General features: G+C 37.0%; 1 protein-coding gene across 13 annotated transcripts in view; it reads right to left on the bottom strand.

Annotated features, from left to right (window-relative positions):
* MYCBP2 (MYC binding protein 2) overlaps positions 1-18,370 on the bottom strand; it is a 256,295-nt gene that overhangs the window by 204,974 nt on the left and 32,951 nt on the right. For all 13 annotated transcript variants that reach the window (XM_087435962.1, XM_087435968.1, XM_087435963.1 and 10 more), the window contains exons 3-5: positions 16,267-16,482; positions 7,731-7,884; positions 3,478-3,674 (exon numbers count right to left, since the gene is read on the bottom strand). In XM_087435962.1, the coding sequence (XP_087292088.1) occupies positions 3,478-3,674; positions 7,731-7,884; positions 16,267-16,482 (567 nt within the window). The remainder of the gene's footprint in view (positions 1-3,477; positions 3,675-7,730; positions 7,885-16,266; positions 16,483-18,370) is intronic.

The following is an 18,370-nucleotide window of genomic DNA, read 5'->3' as shown; positions in this document are numbered from 1 at the left end:
CTCTCTTTTTTCTGTTTTCTGGGGACCTCTTCAACCTGATCTTCTGTTCTGATTTTTTTTATTGCTGCTATCTTATTTTTAACTTATAAAAATTCTTTCTTGTTCTTGAGTTTTTTTAAAAAATAGAATACTGCTGTTTAATGTAAACAACTTTCTCTTATCCCTCTTCAAAATATTAATTACCGTTTTCTTAGAGTTTCTTCTGTTCTCTATATTCTTTTTTATCCAAAGTTTCTTTTATTATTATTATTATTATTATGGATTTGAGGGACCTCTGTCTTTCACGTTAGCCTAGTGATACTTGGCTGTACACCTATTTTTTAAGAGTAAGCTACTAAAAAACTGATAGGAAGCTCGGTGTCAGTAGATAGGGATTGACGTTGGTGAGCTCACCTCAGAATGATTATACTAAGTTTACCAGTTTCATTGGAGGACCCGCCCCAATGTCTGCATTTATGGGTCTTTTTTCACTCTTTCTCCAAAGAAAAATCTGCCAGTCTTTTTCAGAGAAGCTATAATAAGCCTTTCATCATCAATATGGAGACTTTCACTTAATTTCCCTTTCAGTCTGGCTCCTCAATCCCATTCTCAATTGTGCCTGGTTTCCCCTGGCCTCTCTAGCTCAATTTCTTTAGACAGCAAACCTAACTCTTAGAGGTATGAGAAAAGGACAGTTGCCGGGGTTCAGAAGGGTAGAGGAAGCGCTCTGGGGTTCGTTACCTTTTCATTATACAGATTTCCAATCAATTTTTAACTATTCCCCTCACCACCACTCTCCAGGTACCTATTATTTCCAATTCCAATCCTATCTGGAGTTTTAGGTGAAAATCAACTTACTTTCTAAGGACATTAGCCTCTTGAGGAAATTAAGTCTAAGCTTTGCCCAATTTCTATCTTTCAAAAATGTGTCCCATTCTTAAAAGTTTATACTTAAAAAAATTTCTTTATTATAACCTTAGTGGAGACTGGGGAGGAAGCAGAAATTAAGAAGTGTCTTCAATATGGCTCTCTTTCTTTCATGCTTTCTAACAAGGCACTCAAGTTTTAAGAAAACCCAGTGCTAGAATAAGAAGTCTCAGATATACAACTTTTTCTCTCCTATTGATTTTCTCTCCCCAAAACAGTGGCAGGACCCAGAGAAACCAGACTTCCTTAATCTGAGGATTCCATGTCATTCACCAATTCTGGGAAATCTTAGCCATTATGTCAAGTATTACCTCTCCACAAAACTATTTTTGCCTTGTGAAACTCATATTGTACTGATACGTAAGACTTTTTCATACTCTATCCGTTTCTTATTTTCTTCCATATTTTCTCTCTTTGTCTCTATGTGCTGCATTCTGAATAAGTCTTCATCTTTCAGTTCACTATTTCTATCCTCAACTATATTATCCACTGGTTAACTGGTTAATTGTAATTATTTGGTTTTTTCATTTCCAGGAGTTCAATTTGGTTCATTTTCTGATCTGATTACTTTTTATATTCTTATTCCTTAATCATACTTTTGACACTTTCTTTTATTACTTTAACCATCTTAAATATATATATATATACATACACACATACATTTTATGTTCTGTATCAAATAATTCCTATATATAATGACTTGGCAGGATTGATTCTCCTATATTGATTCCTACTAACTCTCAATGATGGTGCCCTTTTCAGGTGCTTTTTGTTTGTGAGCTCAGATGCAGTAGTGTTTTATCTGTGGGAAGCCTCTGAAGTGTGGAGCTCATCACTCCAGAAAGGATTTTAGTCTCCTTCGTCAAGACCCCTCACGGTACTACCATCCCAACCTACTTTAAACTCTCAACTTAAGCTTTTTGGAACAAGACAGGTAATATGCATTTGGATCCCCAAAGAGTTTGAGATATTAGAACTACACGTTTTCAGGGAAGACTTTCCCTCCACCCTTAACCTGGCCAAGAGAGTTTTATGAAATCCACCCTTAACCTGGCCAAGAGAGTTTTATGAAATGAAGTTGGTAGGTGGTATGGGGCCAAATCATGAAGAATACTGTAAGCTGTGTTAAGATAATAGGCTTTAATATGGTGTTTGGGCTGGAGTTGGGGATGTAGTGATGGAGCAGGTCTACAGAGAACCTCAGCTCTGAAGTGGATTCAGGAGAATTTTTGTAGTTTTGTGCAGCCTACTGCTTGAGTATAACACCGCAGTCAGACAGATATGCATTCAAGTTCTGTCTCCGTTATTTGACAGCTCTCTACACTATAACTACACTAAACTTGTTTCAGCCTTCGATATTCCACTCTTACTCTTACCTCCATGCCTTAACATATGGATACCAAGAACATTCTTCCTCCATACCCTAACACTAACACCTCTTCCTTCTGGACTGATTAATTTCAACTCATTGTTTAGATCTCACCTCATATGATCTGGGATAAGTCTTCACAAAAATACATCATATGCATGCCTAATAAGCTCATGTGTTTCTGGTCACTATTAAAATTTGGTATATGGCATCTGAGTGTTCATGTTATTTTATTAAAATTTAAGAAGTATTTGTATATTTCAAGCATATATTTAAATTAAAATTTTGGGGAACCCTCAAAGCACAGGGCAGAACAGTTTGAATACCACTGCATTAGAGGAACTTCAAAATAATTAATGATCAAAAAAAAGAAAAGAAGATTTCAGGCAGGGCAGAAAGAAGGACTAGAATAAGAATAGAAATCTAGAATAAGAGGACTGTCCATGTTTGACAAGAAGAGTTCAATATCGCTGAATAAGTCACGGAAAATGACGCACATACTCCCTTTGCTGTCTTTCGCCTGCTAATAACAGGATTGAGGCAGCCCTTCCATCTGTTCTGGAGGTTGTCAAAGGGGTCAGGGAAGAGCACATAACAGAGACTTAAAACCATAACTTCTTACTCAATTTCCAGAACAGTCCAAAAGAATTAAATCAAGTTGCCTACGAGGAGGATTATATTTCCCACCACTAACAATGATGAAGAGCTTATTGCACAATTGGATATTAAAAGCTTAAAATGTTATCTGCAAAGCTGAAGTAGCTCAGAAACAAATCAATTCAGGAAAAACTATAATCAACCAAAAATATAGTAGAATGATACATCCTTTTCTTTCAACAGAGAAAAGATGTTTAGAAACTATGAAGGAATTCCATATTTGAAAATTCAGGGCAAGATGGGAGACAGGGGAGGGCAGAGAGCAAGATAATGCAAAGAAAAGAGGAGGCTGTGGGGCTGACACAAAGACCAGCTTAAAGGTTTAAGGTTTTGCCAAATTTCATTTTATTACCATTAATGCTATTAATGAGTTAAACACACACATAGCTTAGCTCAAATACTGCAGATTATTTATATATTAACCTTGGACAGATCAAACCACTACACTGAGGGAGAAAAAGCAGGGAATTCCTACTGACAGAAACTGAGGTGAAACTGCAACTTGGCATCTTATAACTTTCTAAGCAGCTATAAATGTGAAATACCTGAATAGTTTGGCAAGCATGGCTGCCATTGTTGGTGAGGATAGCAGAGATGGCCTGAAGTGTCCTTCCTGTTTCTCCCCAAGAAGCCACCAGACTAAAGAGGCAAGCACAGGAAAGTGCTGTCAGAGACTGTCCTGTGCTGTCATTCATTCCAGTACTTCGAACAGTGATTTCCAAAAGGAGCTGGAAGAGAGATTCTGTGGATAAAATAAAACTCAATTACATTCATTCGACATACAGAACATTTCATGTGTGTATTTATTTATTTATACCTTGCCTCATTATAAAAAAAATATTTAAGGCAGGTAGAACACTTTGCATTATTAATTCCTTTCTAGTACCTTTTTTCCCCAAAAGTTAGAATATTTATATAAAAAGAACCTTAGAGGACACTTAGTGCAACTCCTTATTTTTGTAAATGAAGAAATGGAATCTATCCAAAGTCATTTAAAAGAAACTCGCCTTAAGGCATTCACAAATTCAAGAAATATCCTATCAGGTAACAGACTACTTATTGCACTTATTATACTCTTTAGATTGTGAAGAATATGGGCTTCTTAAAATGTTAAGTGTCCAGAAAATTAGGTATTTATTTGCAAAACAACAACAGAATACATAAAACATATGCTATACTTTGTTTTAATAAAAAATTGGCTTTATCGCTAACATAACAGCAGTTCAAACTTATGGAGGGAGTATGTCTGTAATTCATTTTATATCCTAGGAAAACCTCCAAGTCAACAGGACAGATAGTCTCCTCCTTTAATGGATAATGAAATTGAGACTCAGGGAGGTTCAACGATTGTCCCTAAATCATAAAGCCATTTAGTGGCAAAAATAGTAAAATAACACATGAATGTTCTATGACCATCAGACGGCTTCACACAAAATTCCTTGAACAACATCACCCAGGAGTGAATCAACAGACTTCTGGGTATTTCTTCTGTAGAAGGGAAGATGGATTTGAAAATCTTCAGTCAGAGAGAGAAGGAAAGAAACAGAGTCAGAAAAAGAGAGACAGGAAAACTGGGAAAGATGCAGAAAGGGAGAGGTAAAGGGGAAGGAAGGAGGAGAGCAAGAGAAAGAGAATTAATGTATTGCAATTCTTTGAAAACTAAAAGGCCATCATCTGTGGTTTATTTAACTCACAGAAACCTAGGGTTCCTCCACCTACTCCTCATCGTCCGTATCTAATCACTAATTAAGTTCTGTCAATTTTGCTTCCTAACGAATTCTTCCACTTTATCTATCGCATCACCATCTTCCCAATCCATGCTATCACCATCTCTTAATTGGACTACTAAAAAGTGTTCATAAATTAACTCCTACCATTCACTTTTGCCCCCTATAGCCACAGAGAATTTTTAAACCAAAAATCTGGTTTTCTACTTAAAATCCGTTCACTCCTTTGTTAATTCCTTCCTGCTCCTCTTCCTTCGTTCCATTCTCCCTCCCTTTCTTCACTTGTTCATACATCCTTCAGTCTTTCCTTTTTTCCATCTAACCTTCCCTCTGCCCTTCCCTCCAACTATCCTTCCTTCCCTCCATCCTTTCATTTCTTCTTCTGTTTGTCCATTCTTCTTAGCATCATTATCCTTTTGCCTATTTCTTTTAATTATTCAGCAAATATTTACTGAATTCTTCCTGTACATCAGGAACTATTCTAGGTTGGGGTAGTAGATTGGCAAATAAGACAAAGAATATTTCTGCCATCGAAAAAGTTTAAAAAAAAGAAAAAAAATGTTAGATTCAAGTGGAAGAAAACAGTATAAGTGCCACAAAATATAAAAATTTTTTTAAGCATAAGGAGAGAGAGAGTGACTTTCCACTCCTCCTAGAACAATAATAACCAAGCTCCTTGTACATGGCCTATAAAGCCCCACAGGATCTGGGCCCTGCCTCTTTCCTCACATATGGCAAAGCCCTCCCTCTTTTCACTCTCCACCTTCTAGCCATACAGTCATTTTTCAGTCATTCTCCTTCCTGTCTCAGATCCTTACTGAATGTTGTCCTTTCTGCCTAGAAATTTAGTTAACTCCTTCCTACTCATCCTTCAAATCTCAAATGTCACATCTTCAGGGAAGCTTGTTACAGACTTTCAGAATTCCCTCTACTTTCCCCCACACCATTTATCCACATTTGCAATCATACATGTGTCCCACTGTCTGATACTAAGTCCCATGATAACAGCAACAATGTCTGTATTGATCACCCCTGAATTATATGCTGTTAGCACACAACATAGGAGGTGCTATTACATTTAAGTGAAGACCTGAGAACATATAATCGAACCTTAAGTTGAACAGAAAGACAGATATAAGGGAATGATTTTAACTAGACAATTTATAAATCAAAATCCATTTGCAAAGAGAAGAAGCTTGGTGTATAATAATCGTCAAGCTACTCTGAGAGTAAAAGTAATACATATATACATATATTTTCATGAATAACATCAAAAAACCAAAGTGGAAACAAGTGTAAGTAATGTGATTATGATATCAGATCAAAGGAAAAAAGCAGAGACAGATTTCAACAGAAATTTAGTTTTAAAGAACCAAATTATTTACATCTTTGAGCTAATTAAACAAAATAAAAAATATGAAGTGATGGTAGACCCCTCAACAGAAAAATAAGTCAAATCAGTAAAGAGATCAGAAGCAAGCAATGAAAGGATCGAAGAGAGAGACCAAAAACAGTACAGCAGCATTTGAAACCGTTAACAACAAAAACAAACAAACTAATCAGGTGAAAGTTTTGACAGAAAAAAGATGATTAAGATAAAGCACACATTATAATTTGAAAAACCAGTATTAAGAACAAGATCTATTTTGAAAAGAATAAATGAAAGGTAGTATTTATATACAGACGATACAGAAGAAAGTACATAACAACTGATAGAAGACAGAATGGTAGAAGATCTAGGAGGGCAGAAATGATTTAGCATGTTTTTCAAAGTAAGAAATAGGACATATAGGTTTTAGTGGATATTTTAAATATTTCAATTATTTTTTAATTGACAAACCAGAGCTAAGAATGACTAGCAAAATATTCTTAAATAAAATTAACTAATTAATTACATAAATCTTCAGTAAAAAGCCATGAAGCCAAGTAGTGCATCACAATAGTAACATGATCACTGGTGCTACCAGTAGCAACAACCAACAAGGTGCCTGCCTCTTGTAGTAACATTTAATAACATGCAGTGGGGGAGAGGGTGTTGTTTTAAAAAATCCTCAGCTTGTTCTGATGGCCAGCACTCCCCTTCCTCACTAAAACAAAACAACAACAACAACAAAAATCAAACACAAAAACTAATCACCATACATGGCCAAAAAAACAATCTGACATCTAATGAGGTTCTCACATGTGGATCTGACAAAATCCAAATAGTCAAGTAGAGAAAAAAGATCAACCTCTTCCCCAGACCGGCAGCATCAGCGTCGCCCTGAAACTTATTCCAAATGCAAATTCCTGGGCCCCACTCCAAATTACCGAATCAGAAACTTCACAGGTAGGGCCCACAGGACTCTGATACAAGCTAATGCTTGAGATTTAGAAAACTCCAGACTCTTTGAAGGCCCATGGTGGGCAGCAGAGAAAAGCAATTAGCCAATTTCACAATTGTGCTTATTTCTCTTCCTTAGGAGCTCTTATCTTGCTTACAGGATCATGTAGTGAGCCTAGGTCACTGGCACAAAAGGCAGGTGTTCATAAAATTCAAATATACTTTACAAAAAGCAAACATTTTTACTTAATGGAAGTTGCTACTAATTCAGAAACTTTATCTATAACAAAAATAGATTTTTATTTATGACAAATACAAAAGAAATGCTTTCTCAGTTTAGAAACTAATGGTGCTGTTTGGAGTTGGCAGCATTTCCCTTTTTTCTTACTTTTCTAACTCTCCAAAGTAACATGTAAAGTTAGAAAAAGTCAGTGTTAGCTATTTTGGCCAAAGGTTTAATAAGAACAATTTAAGTTAATAGTGCCTATAGGCTTGAGGATTATTTCTGGGTTCCAAGGATTTATGTTTTGCTTTTTCCCCATCATCACAATAATCAGAAAATGTCTGTGTATGAACTGTAACTGTTAAATCATAACTTCAGTGGAACATAGCAAAATAACTTAAACTTTATATCCCTGCTGTTTCAGTAACATAATTAAACAAAGACTGCATTACAGGCTGCTGTATATGCTTCATAAGAGACACTCTTTACGTCTACAGGCTTCACTCAATGCACCTAAGCTCTTACCTAGGACCTCAGGTGGCTCTGACTGGAGGCCTTCTGGCTGCTGACCCTGAAGCACATTAAGCAGGGCTTGGAGACTCCTGAGGCACAGCGATGGATGAGAAAATCGCGTCTCCTTGATCAATTCAAAAACTTCACAAAGTCCAACCTCAATGATCTATTCAAGGTGAAAAAAAAGTTACACTTTATAACATGTAAGCTAATAACACTTCTCAGGCAGTTTAATTGGTGCAGCTTACTTTCACGGCAAATGATTAATGTTGCAATATTTAAAAGGCAAAACCAAAAATCAACACATAAAAAACAAACAAAACCCAGTATGTTTAATTTCAAGATTTAGAAAACCATCTAGTTACATGGAAGGTTAAAAAATAGTGGCACTGTTTAAAAAGTAGTTTTAGTATAATGAAGCCATAATAAAACATCATGAAAATTGTTTATAACACTGAACTAGATACTAGATTGCATTCACTCAGAAAAAATAAACTGTATTAATTTACAAAGTTCATTTGGCTGTACTCGAGTAAAAATAAGCACTCTTCTGTTAAGTCATGTTAATTGTTACTTATGATCAGAAAAAAAGTCAATATAGCACATATGGTGAAAAGATTAAAAAGGAGCTTCTCATCTTAGCCTTTCCTAAAATGGTACAATCACCATATTATTATTTATAGATGGTGCCCTTATTCTTGTAGAATTTATCACAAAAAGAATTAATAACTGCCTACCTAAAAGATCATGGCTACTTTTTTTTTTTTTTTTTGGTGAGGAAGATCAGCCCTGAGCTAACATCCGCCAATCCTCCTCTTCTTGCTGAGGAAGACTGGCCCTGGGCTAACATCCATGCCCATCTTCCTCCACTTTATATGGGACGCCGCCACAGCATGGCCTGACAGGCAGTGCGTGAGTGCACACCCAGGATCTGAACTGGCGAACCCCGGGCCGCCGCAGCAGAGCCCGCGCACTTAACCACTTGCGCCACCGGGCCGGCCTCCATGGCTACTTTTACTTTAATTATCTTACCATTCCTCTTCAGGACAAAGAAAAATCTGACTCAGTATGTAGCAAAAGATAGACAAATCTGTAACTAAAGATTGAGAGAGCAAATGTGATGAACTGGTATAGGGAGATACCTTCAGAGGACTGAGAGAACAATAGACAATGAAATTCCATCTCTCAGGCAATGCCAACAGTTTGAGAAGCAGACATATGAGATCTTTTCAGGAGGTGTTAAATTACTTGGACAAGTAAGTAACGGAAAAAGTTAAAACGAGTAATTAGTAGAAAAGCATCAAAGCATTAATTCTATTGGATGTAACAGTGGAAGAATATTCTCTCTGCTGAGATTTGCACATTCATTTATATACTACATAAATATTTCTTAAGTATTTATTTTGTGCAACTTGCTACAGGAGATATACTAGACTCTGTTCTCTCAGAGTTTATAATCTAACAGGGTAAATGAGCTTTGTATATAATTCTTATCCAGTCCAGACCTCTGTTATAGCATTTATTATGTTATAGTGTAATTGACTGTTTTTGTTTCTGTTTTTCCAACTAAACTGTGGTCTTCTTGTGGACAAGGAGTATGTCTTAACTAGCTTAATATCTTCCATGACTAGCCCAGTGCCTGGCATATGATAGGCAGACAATAAATATTTAATTACTTTTTCAGTTCTGTGCTAAAAACCACTGCAATTCTGAAATATATTTTCCAGACAAGGGTCAAATCAATAGAAGGCAAGTCAGTTGCAGTTATGATTATCATCTGCAAAGCTTCTGAGGAATATGGATATAACTGAGAAGTCAAAATAACTAGTAGGATTGTCTTTAGCGAAGTTACCTAAAATCCTAGCAGACTTAATTATAGCTAAGATTACAGAACTGCTTGTATAGTTTCAATTGATTAAATGCACTAAGCAGTGAAAATTTTCCATTTGACATAGTTTCTTTTCTTGCAATAGACTAGAAAATAAAACCTGCAATGCTGTCCAAGATTTCCATCTGCATATGTACTTACAGGAAACAAAACTGAAGTCAAAGATCTAAGCACAAAACATGGGGTTCTATTCTCAGGCCAATGGGGAGACTATTATATCCTAACAGTCTTCAAGAGTCTTTACTACTACCAATCGTGACGTTTTATAATTCAAAGAAGATTCCTCACAGATGATATTTTTGGCTAGGGTTGGTTTGTTTGTTGTAAAATTCCTATAGTAATAGAGAAAGTATTGAACCTTGCAAAGAAAGTAAAGCTACTTACTGAACACGTTCCTGAGCTGTCTCTCTGATAAGTTTAAGGTATAATAACAAATGTATGACAATAGGGAAATCAGGAAGGCTGCCTAGGAACAGGGCAAGCTGATTTGGTAAGATGTACCCACAAGACGTTAGTCATCATGATCAGGACAGAGAATTACCCATCTGTCTAGGTTAACCAATGTGGATTCTCACTAATCATCTGTATCTTAGTTCACTGTAGATTTTTTTTAATAAGGAGGAAAACTAATTCATTTCTAGAATAGTGATATATATAGACAACATATGACAAAATAAAAATCAACCTCAAGTTTTCCAATCATATTCATTACTGAGCAGAGGAACAAAACAGGTTGTGAAATAAATTTTTTTTTCTGAGAGATTTTCGCTGACAGTGTTTTACCATATGTATGAACTTGGAAATTGCACTTTACACTATAAAGCCTATCTTATAGTCACTGAGAACACACTATACTTCCTCCTCCCTCAATATCAGGAAGGAAGAGAAAAACTATAGTACTGCAGATACAGTGTGATTTCACTTGTGCAGAAATAAATATATTCTTAATGTGTGTATATGAAAATGTTTATAGTGGGTATTTTTTGGTTAAAAGAATTTTAGAAATGATTTCCAATTTTTAATTTCTATTTCCTCTTTATAAAAATGTTCTGTGTTTTTCAAATTATCTACAATGAATATGTACTGCCTTTATAATTAGCAAACTAAATTAATAAATGTGACTTTTAAATAGAATAGCTCATCACAGTAATAAGATAACACTCTAGCCTTGAGCACTTTCACTAACAAGCCGTAACTGACTACCCAACACAGGCTCTTCCACTTCTCCTCAGAAAACAGTCTTCTGTAAATTTACTGAACTTTACCTTTGCTGTTGCTTTCAAATAATTAAATCCTGAAGACTCTCTATTCCACTTGAAGGAACACAAATAACTACCTGACACAGCGAGTCCAAGGCCACTGCTGGGAAAAGCGAGGTAAAAACATACTTGGCCAAAACAATGAGTCTTTCGAGGTTTTACTTGGCTCTCCTCAGATATATTTCCAAAAGTGACTCTATTATTTCACTAACAAGTGTAAACATAGAGTTTAGTTACATCACATTTATATTTAACAATAATTCACCCTTTGCCATTAGAAATTATATCTTGTTCTATTCAAAAGTTCTAGAATCAGTTCTAATACTTCCAGAATACACTTAAAAAAGCTCAAGAGGAAACCAAAAGTAGATTTATATATTACTATAGAGTGAAGTATACTGTCTTTTACAACTTTTTATATAAAGTAAATATTTGGTAGAGACATTTACAAATAATAAAAAATAAAAATCTAGAGGGGAGCAAGAGGAAGGAAGGAGGAAGAGGCAACAGCAGCAAAGGCAGCAGAGGATGAGGAAGGGGAAGAAGGGGAGGAAGAAGAATTCTGCATGTCAGAAGATTTGGGTGTGAAAGGTCTAAGTTCCCATCCTCTAAACATAACAAATTTATCTACAACAGATACTACCATCTTCTTCCCTTCTCTTCACATTCAGAGGAAAAAGTGTTCTTACAACTTTTCAAAGCTAATTGAATTTTTAAACAATGTTCTTGATCCCATCTCCCATCCCATTTCTAAGAGAATTTTGTTTCAACTTCTGCCACCATACAGTGATAACTCCCAAATCTAATTTCTAGCTCCCAAATCTAATTTTAACCTTTCTTTTGAACTTCAGCCCTACATAGTACACACTGGACACCTCACAGCTACCTTCCACTCTGTACGGCCAGAACTGAAACTTCAGCACCATTCCAACAAAGCACTGTTTCTCCTCTAGTCCTCCCTCTCTCAGTAAATGGCATCACCATTGAGAAACTTGGAAAGTATGTTTAGAGTCCATCTTCTCCTTCAGTCTTCATACCCAATTCATTACCAACCGTCAATTCTGCTTCCTTAACATTTTTTGTATGCCAAACACTGCCACTACCCTAATTCCACCCCTCATTTATTTATTTATTTTTTTGTGAGGGAGATCAGCCCTGAGCTAACATCCATGCTAATCCTCCTCTTTTTGCTGAGGAAGACTGGCTCTGAGCTAACATCTATTGCGAATCCTCCTCCTTTTTTTTTCCCCAAAGCCCCAGGAGATAGTTGTATGTCATAGTTGCACATCCTTCTAGTTGCTGTATGTGGGACACAGCCTCAGCATGGCCGGAGAAGCAGTGCGTCAGCGCGCGCCTGGGATCCGAACCCGGGCCACCAGTAGCGGAGCGCGAGCACTTAACTGCTAAGCCATGGGGCTGGCCCATTCCACCCCTCATTAATACTTTCTAGACAACTGTAAAAACCACCTAACTAGCCCCTCTGCTCTAATCTCACCACCCTCTAGTGGACTTGCCTTACCAGCACCCAAGTAACTTTATTAAAATACAAGTCTGATCAAACTCTTTTAAAATCTTCAATATTTCCAATTCACAAGACAAAATCTGAAAACGGCTGCATGACATTTAAGGCCCTTCATGATCCAGCTCCTGCCCTCCATCTCTTGCCCTATTCAGCCACTCCACTCCAGCCAAAACAGAGCACTCGTACTTTATAATGATGCTGTTTCCTCTGCCTGCAAGTGCACCCGCAGTCAGTCCACATCCTTACTTCACCGTGTCCCACTATATTCGACATGCCTGCTATCCCTACGAGATGTAACTTTCTGGAGGGCAGGGATTATGTCTCATCATTTTGTTCTAAGGGCCTAATATAACGCTTGCTATAAACTGAAAAAGAATTTACTGAATTAAGTAAATAAATGAGTCTATGTAAGTCTACATCTTCTAACAAAATATGCGGCATTACTAGCATCAAATAAAACTGAATGGGAAGTATGAATCCTAAATATTATTATTAAAAAATTATGTAGCTATAAAATTTGAAACGCTTTAGAGGATCTGGAAATTAGATAGTGAAAGACAATTTGAGCTGGGGAAAAACTGTTTTAGGTAAAAACTTAATATAGAAGCATTTAGGTGGGGTTAAGAAAGTCCTTTTTATCAATTATTATTGACCCACAAAAAACAAAAAATAAAAAAACCTCACAAGCAAGGTCTACATAATAGTCAAATTCAATTTAACTTTTAAAATTCAAAATGGGAAAAAATGAAATTGTGTCAAAATGATACTTCAACAACAAGCAAAAACTATCTTAATTACGTGAGAGAAAAGAGTAGGAGAAAGAAACCTCAGGTGAAAAGGAAAGTGATAGCCACACATTTGGGAGGAGCAAGAGAGGAACAACAAAGAGAAGGAAGGAACTGACATGAAACAGTGGCACCTGGAGCAGAGGCACAGAAGTGGTGAAAAGGAAAAGAAAAATGCCAACATTTCTCACTTGCCCTCAAATTCCCATCACCTCAAACCCTAAAGGCCTCATCTCTTCTGTGTCAGTCCTTCATGTCATGCAAAAATGCCTGCCACAAACATCCCCTGAAAGTTTCCCTCCCCACACATGCCCCAGCCCAGAGCACTCTGACTGCCTCTGCGTAAAGGCATCTCCTTCCTTCTTCCTCTCTCGTTCATCACATGATCTCACTGACCGTCGAGAAGTTTCATTCCCTTGGATACAAAATATTCCTTAATAAATGGAAGAATTCCTTGAAAAGTAGCTCAAATTCATTTGCATCTGCACATTTCCTTGTTTGCACCTAACCTGATACTTGTAACTATAGCTATCATTTATTAAGCGCGTACGCATTTTAAATTTATTAACTCACCGAATCCTCACCACAACTCTATGAGGTAGATGTTATCCCCATTTCATAGGTGAAAAAACTGAGGCACAGGGAGCTCAAATAACTTTCCTAGCATCACACAGTTAATTTTTTTTTGTTTTGGTGAGGAAGATTGGCCCTGAGCTAACATCTGTTGCCAATCTTCCTCTTTTTTTTGCTTGAGGAAGGTTAGCCCTGAGCTAACATCTGTGCCAATCTTTTCCTACTTTGTATATGGGATGCCCCCACAGCATGGGTTGATGAGCAGTGTGTAGGTCCATGCCTGGGATCTGAACCTGCAAACCCCCGGCCACCAAAGCAGAGAGTACGAACTTAAACAGTACACCACCAGGCCAGCCCCTCACAGCTAATATTTTTAATGGTGAGTGTTTGAACCCACGCAGTTTGACTCCACTACCCATGTTCTTCATCACTATACCCTGTTTCCTGATGAGTCAGTACTTGATGGAAAATTCAATATTTATCAGCTGGGCTATCTGATTTTATTTTAATTTTCTTTGAAAGATCCCCTTTTGACTCTGTTAATCACACTAAAAAAATGTTGTCTTAAGAATGCCTGATATTTATTTCCTTAATACTCATTTATCCTGATGTTTTAAAACAATCTAAGAATTGGTTGTTCTTGATTGTGCAGTATCTTAAACTATAGTTTACTGTTCAAAATCTGCATACCTGTGTGAACGATTTCTCTGGGTTTATATTTTTCTTCCCAGTACTGAACTTAAGCTGGGCAATTACCATAGTATAACGTGACTCACTCACACACAGAATGCAATTCTTACCAAAAGTATACTACATAAGTCCTACAGCTTCATATCCTAAACTTAATATATTTTCCTCAACCTCCTCTAATTAAGTATAAGAAATCATAATTAGAGACCATGACCTCTACCTGGAGGGGCTTACCTGGAAAAGATGAGCCTGTTTGTTTTAAGTTGAAGAAAGAGGCTAGTAGAGAAGTACAGTTAAGGACACTGGAGAGAAAAGGATGAAGGGAAGGAGGAGGGTCCCAAGAGGAGGAGATAAGGACATTTGAAGATGGGTGATTAGGAGGCTAAAGAAGTTCCCAAAAACCTCTCTTAGCCTGTGAAATAGGAAGCAAGTCATCTGCTGAGAATAAGGTGAGAAGAACCTGACAGTAATAATTAAGGACAGTGGTACACTTAGGAAGAGCCACCATGAAATGTGTGAAAGAAATCAGATTAGGAACACAGTTTCTATCTTGGCTGCTATTTTCAAGTAGTGAAAAAATACAGTTATGTGTTGCTTAAAGACGGGAAGACATATGTCGTTAGGTGCATTTGTCGTCATGCAAATAACATAGTGTACTGCTCACAAACCTAGATGGTACAGCCAACTACACACCTAGGCTATAAGGTCCTAATATTATGGGACTACTGCCATATATGTGGTCTGGCGCTGACCAAAACATCATTACGTGGGGCATGACTGTATTTACATGATACCATGTGTATATCTACAAAGAAGTTTTCAAAGCACAGTTTTAAGATATCAGTTCGGTAAAAAGGCAATCTACATGAATCACTTATGATAAAGGAAATCACTTAAAATGTCTATATTTAGAAAAAAGCACTATGTTTATTTATACTATATACTAAATCATTTATGATAAAGGTACCATTTTAAAAATACATCTATATTTTCATGCAATCTTTTGTTAGAAATACTAACTATACCTACTATATAGAAAAAATATATTATGTATAAAAGAATACCATAGTCTTGAAATATCCCAATACTTAAATAGAACAGTACCTTAGTACCTTAAGAACAGTTTGTTGTACTACAACACATGTTTTTGTAACCGCAATTAGCTTACATGCCCCAGTACAAAGGGAGTGATATTAGAACAACGCAGAAGTTTTGTTGGTTCATATGTAATTTTTGCCTAGGCAAGGGGAGCCAGAATAGCAAGAGCACGATATAACCTCAGGCAGAAAAGGCAAAAGCTCTCAGCTCAGCTGCTGCACAGCCAGGAGCCCTTCTAGCTATGTTTTGAGAAAAATTAAAAAGTGTGTACTTGTACACAGGGCTCCCTCCCCGGAGGGGAGCACCTCCAGCTTCCTATGTCTCTTGGCTTGTGGTGGTTTGCACTTCCTCTAGTGCCCACTTAATGGCGGCCCACTGGCTCAGAGCTCCACTTCCATCTGCAACGGCTCAATGCCCACAGGTCACCATTTCCACTCTACTGCTTTTGTACATTTTTAATAGCTCCTGTAAAGGAGCTATTAAACCCACTGATATCCCTGTCTGAGCTTTCCAAGTACTCCCCACTAAGTTACCAATTATTGACTTTATTAGCACTCCAGTTAGGAAGTTGCATCGAGTTTTCCTGGTCTGCCCCAAACCTATTTTTATATATAAGCCCTGTTATTTTTAATGCACAATTTTACAAAAAGCAAGGTATTTTAGCAATGCAAATATATGTATTATAGCCAAAACACCTGTAGGTTATGCATCTAAGTGGAACTTAGTGACTTACCTTTGGAAGCTTGATAGGGGGCTCTTTGGATTCCTCCTCTTCATCACTATCTGATTCTCCACTCTGCACAGAGTTCTTAGATGCAGCTGCCAACGACGTTTCCTTTTTCTGCCATTCCAGAACGCAATGACGTACATTGCAATATATATTGAATGCAGAAGGATTGCTATGTAGCTTGATATCCGGTATGATTACTGTATTCTCCAAGTTTTCGGACTAAAATACAAGATATAATATTTCAATTTCATATTCCTTTCTATCATCATCAATTCTCATTTTAAATAAAAAATTGAAGATTAGACATGCTAGATGACTTGGAGAACTCACGTAAGTGGTATAGCAAAGACAATCTAAGTCTACTGACTCAACTTACAGTTACCCTTTCTACTACACTTCACTACTTTCTGAGTAACATAGCAATATCCGACCTGACAAGGGATGGGAAAGGGGCAGGCAAAGAAGTTTACAGGGATACCTTTTTATACCATGATAGGAATAGAGCCAGCAACGCTTAACTGCTGGAGTATTGAAGGATATTAATTTGGTGTTTTTCTACAGGACACCAGATGTACCGTAGAATCTCAATGATTTACTACAAATGTTGAATTATATTTTGATTTCTTTTAAAAGTAGATACAAAGGGGTCGGACTGGTGCTGTAGTGGTTAAGTTCGCGCGCTCCGCTTCAGTGGCCCAGGGTTCGCAGGTTCGGGTCCCGGGTGCAGACCTACGCACCACTTATCAAGCCATGCTGTGGCAGGCGTCCCACATATAAAGTAGAGGAAGATGGGCACAGATGTTAGCACAGGGCCAATATTCCTCAGCAAAAAGAGGAGGATTGACAACAGATGTTAGCTCACGGCTAATCGTTCTCACCAAAAAAAAAAAAAAAGTAAATATAAGGATTTAAATACAAATTAAGGATTTTAAAAAAACTCTTAATTTTAGTCAATTCTTCTAATTTCATTCTCATTTAAGTAATGGTAATGCTAAGAAAACTGCAGATTATAGACATGCTTTCCTAAAGCATATACTTTTCCTAAAGCTTTTTGTATCAAAAAAAGAAAAGATATTTCACAACTAAAGGCACATGAAAAGATGTTCACATCATTAGTCATTAGAGAAAAGCAAGCTAAAACTGCAGTGAGATACCCCTATATACTTAATAAAATGACTAAAATTTTAAAAGCTAACAATACCATGTGTTTGCAAAGATGTGAAACAACTAGACTTCTCATACACTACTGGTAGAACAGTAAAATGGAATAATCACTTTGAAAAACAGTTTTCACAATTTCTTAAAAAGTTAAACATTCGTCTACCATGCTACCTGTGAGGAAAGGTTAACACTGTAGGTATGATTGCTTATTCCTTGTATTTCTCCAAGGGAACTATGACTGACCCCTGGCCAACCCTTGTGAATGTAGTCTTTAGACATTTCCTTATGTTAGCTATTGATTTTGTTATATACACCTGGAACAATGGACCATGCCTCCTGGCTTGTCCAATTGCTATGCATAAACATCAAGATGGATGATGTGCACCTGAGTTTCACTTGCCATGGCTGGTTGCATAGCAGGATATGTCCATGTGACCAGACTCCCATAGAAGTCTCAGATCCTAAGACTCAAGAGGGCTTCCCTGGACAGAAAAATTCCACACATATCCCAATAGTTCACTGCCAGAGAGAAAGCATGTCCTCTGTGCTCAGACAAGGAAGGACTAGGAGGCCTATGCCATATCTCCCTAGATACCAGGAATACATTTCTTTTTGCTGCTGCCTACTTTTGTTGTTATAAATCTTAGTTAGCCATTAGTTTAAATTGCTTTTAAGTCTTTTGAGTCCTCTGGCAAATCACTGAAGGAAATGCTACCTAATTACTCCATTCCTAGGTATTTGCCCCCACAAAAAACCAAAAACATACATTCACACAAAGACTAATAGACAAATGTTCATAGCAGCTTCATTTGCAATGGCCAAAAACTGGAAACAACACTGAAATGTCCATCAGCAGGTGAATGGATTAACAAATCAGGATACATCCACACAATGGGATACTAATCAGTGAAAAAAATGGAATAATCTGTTAACCTAAACAACTACA

The sequence above is a fragment of the Ceratotherium simum genome, chromosome 10 (assembly GCF_057802395.1).
Source record: "Ceratotherium simum simum isolate JZ-2026a chromosome 10, ASM5780239v1, whole genome shotgun sequence".
NCBI classification, from domain to species: Eukaryota; Metazoa; Chordata; class Mammalia; order Perissodactyla; family Rhinocerotidae; genus Ceratotherium; species Ceratotherium simum.
This window is presented reverse-complemented; position numbering and strand designations above follow the sequence as displayed.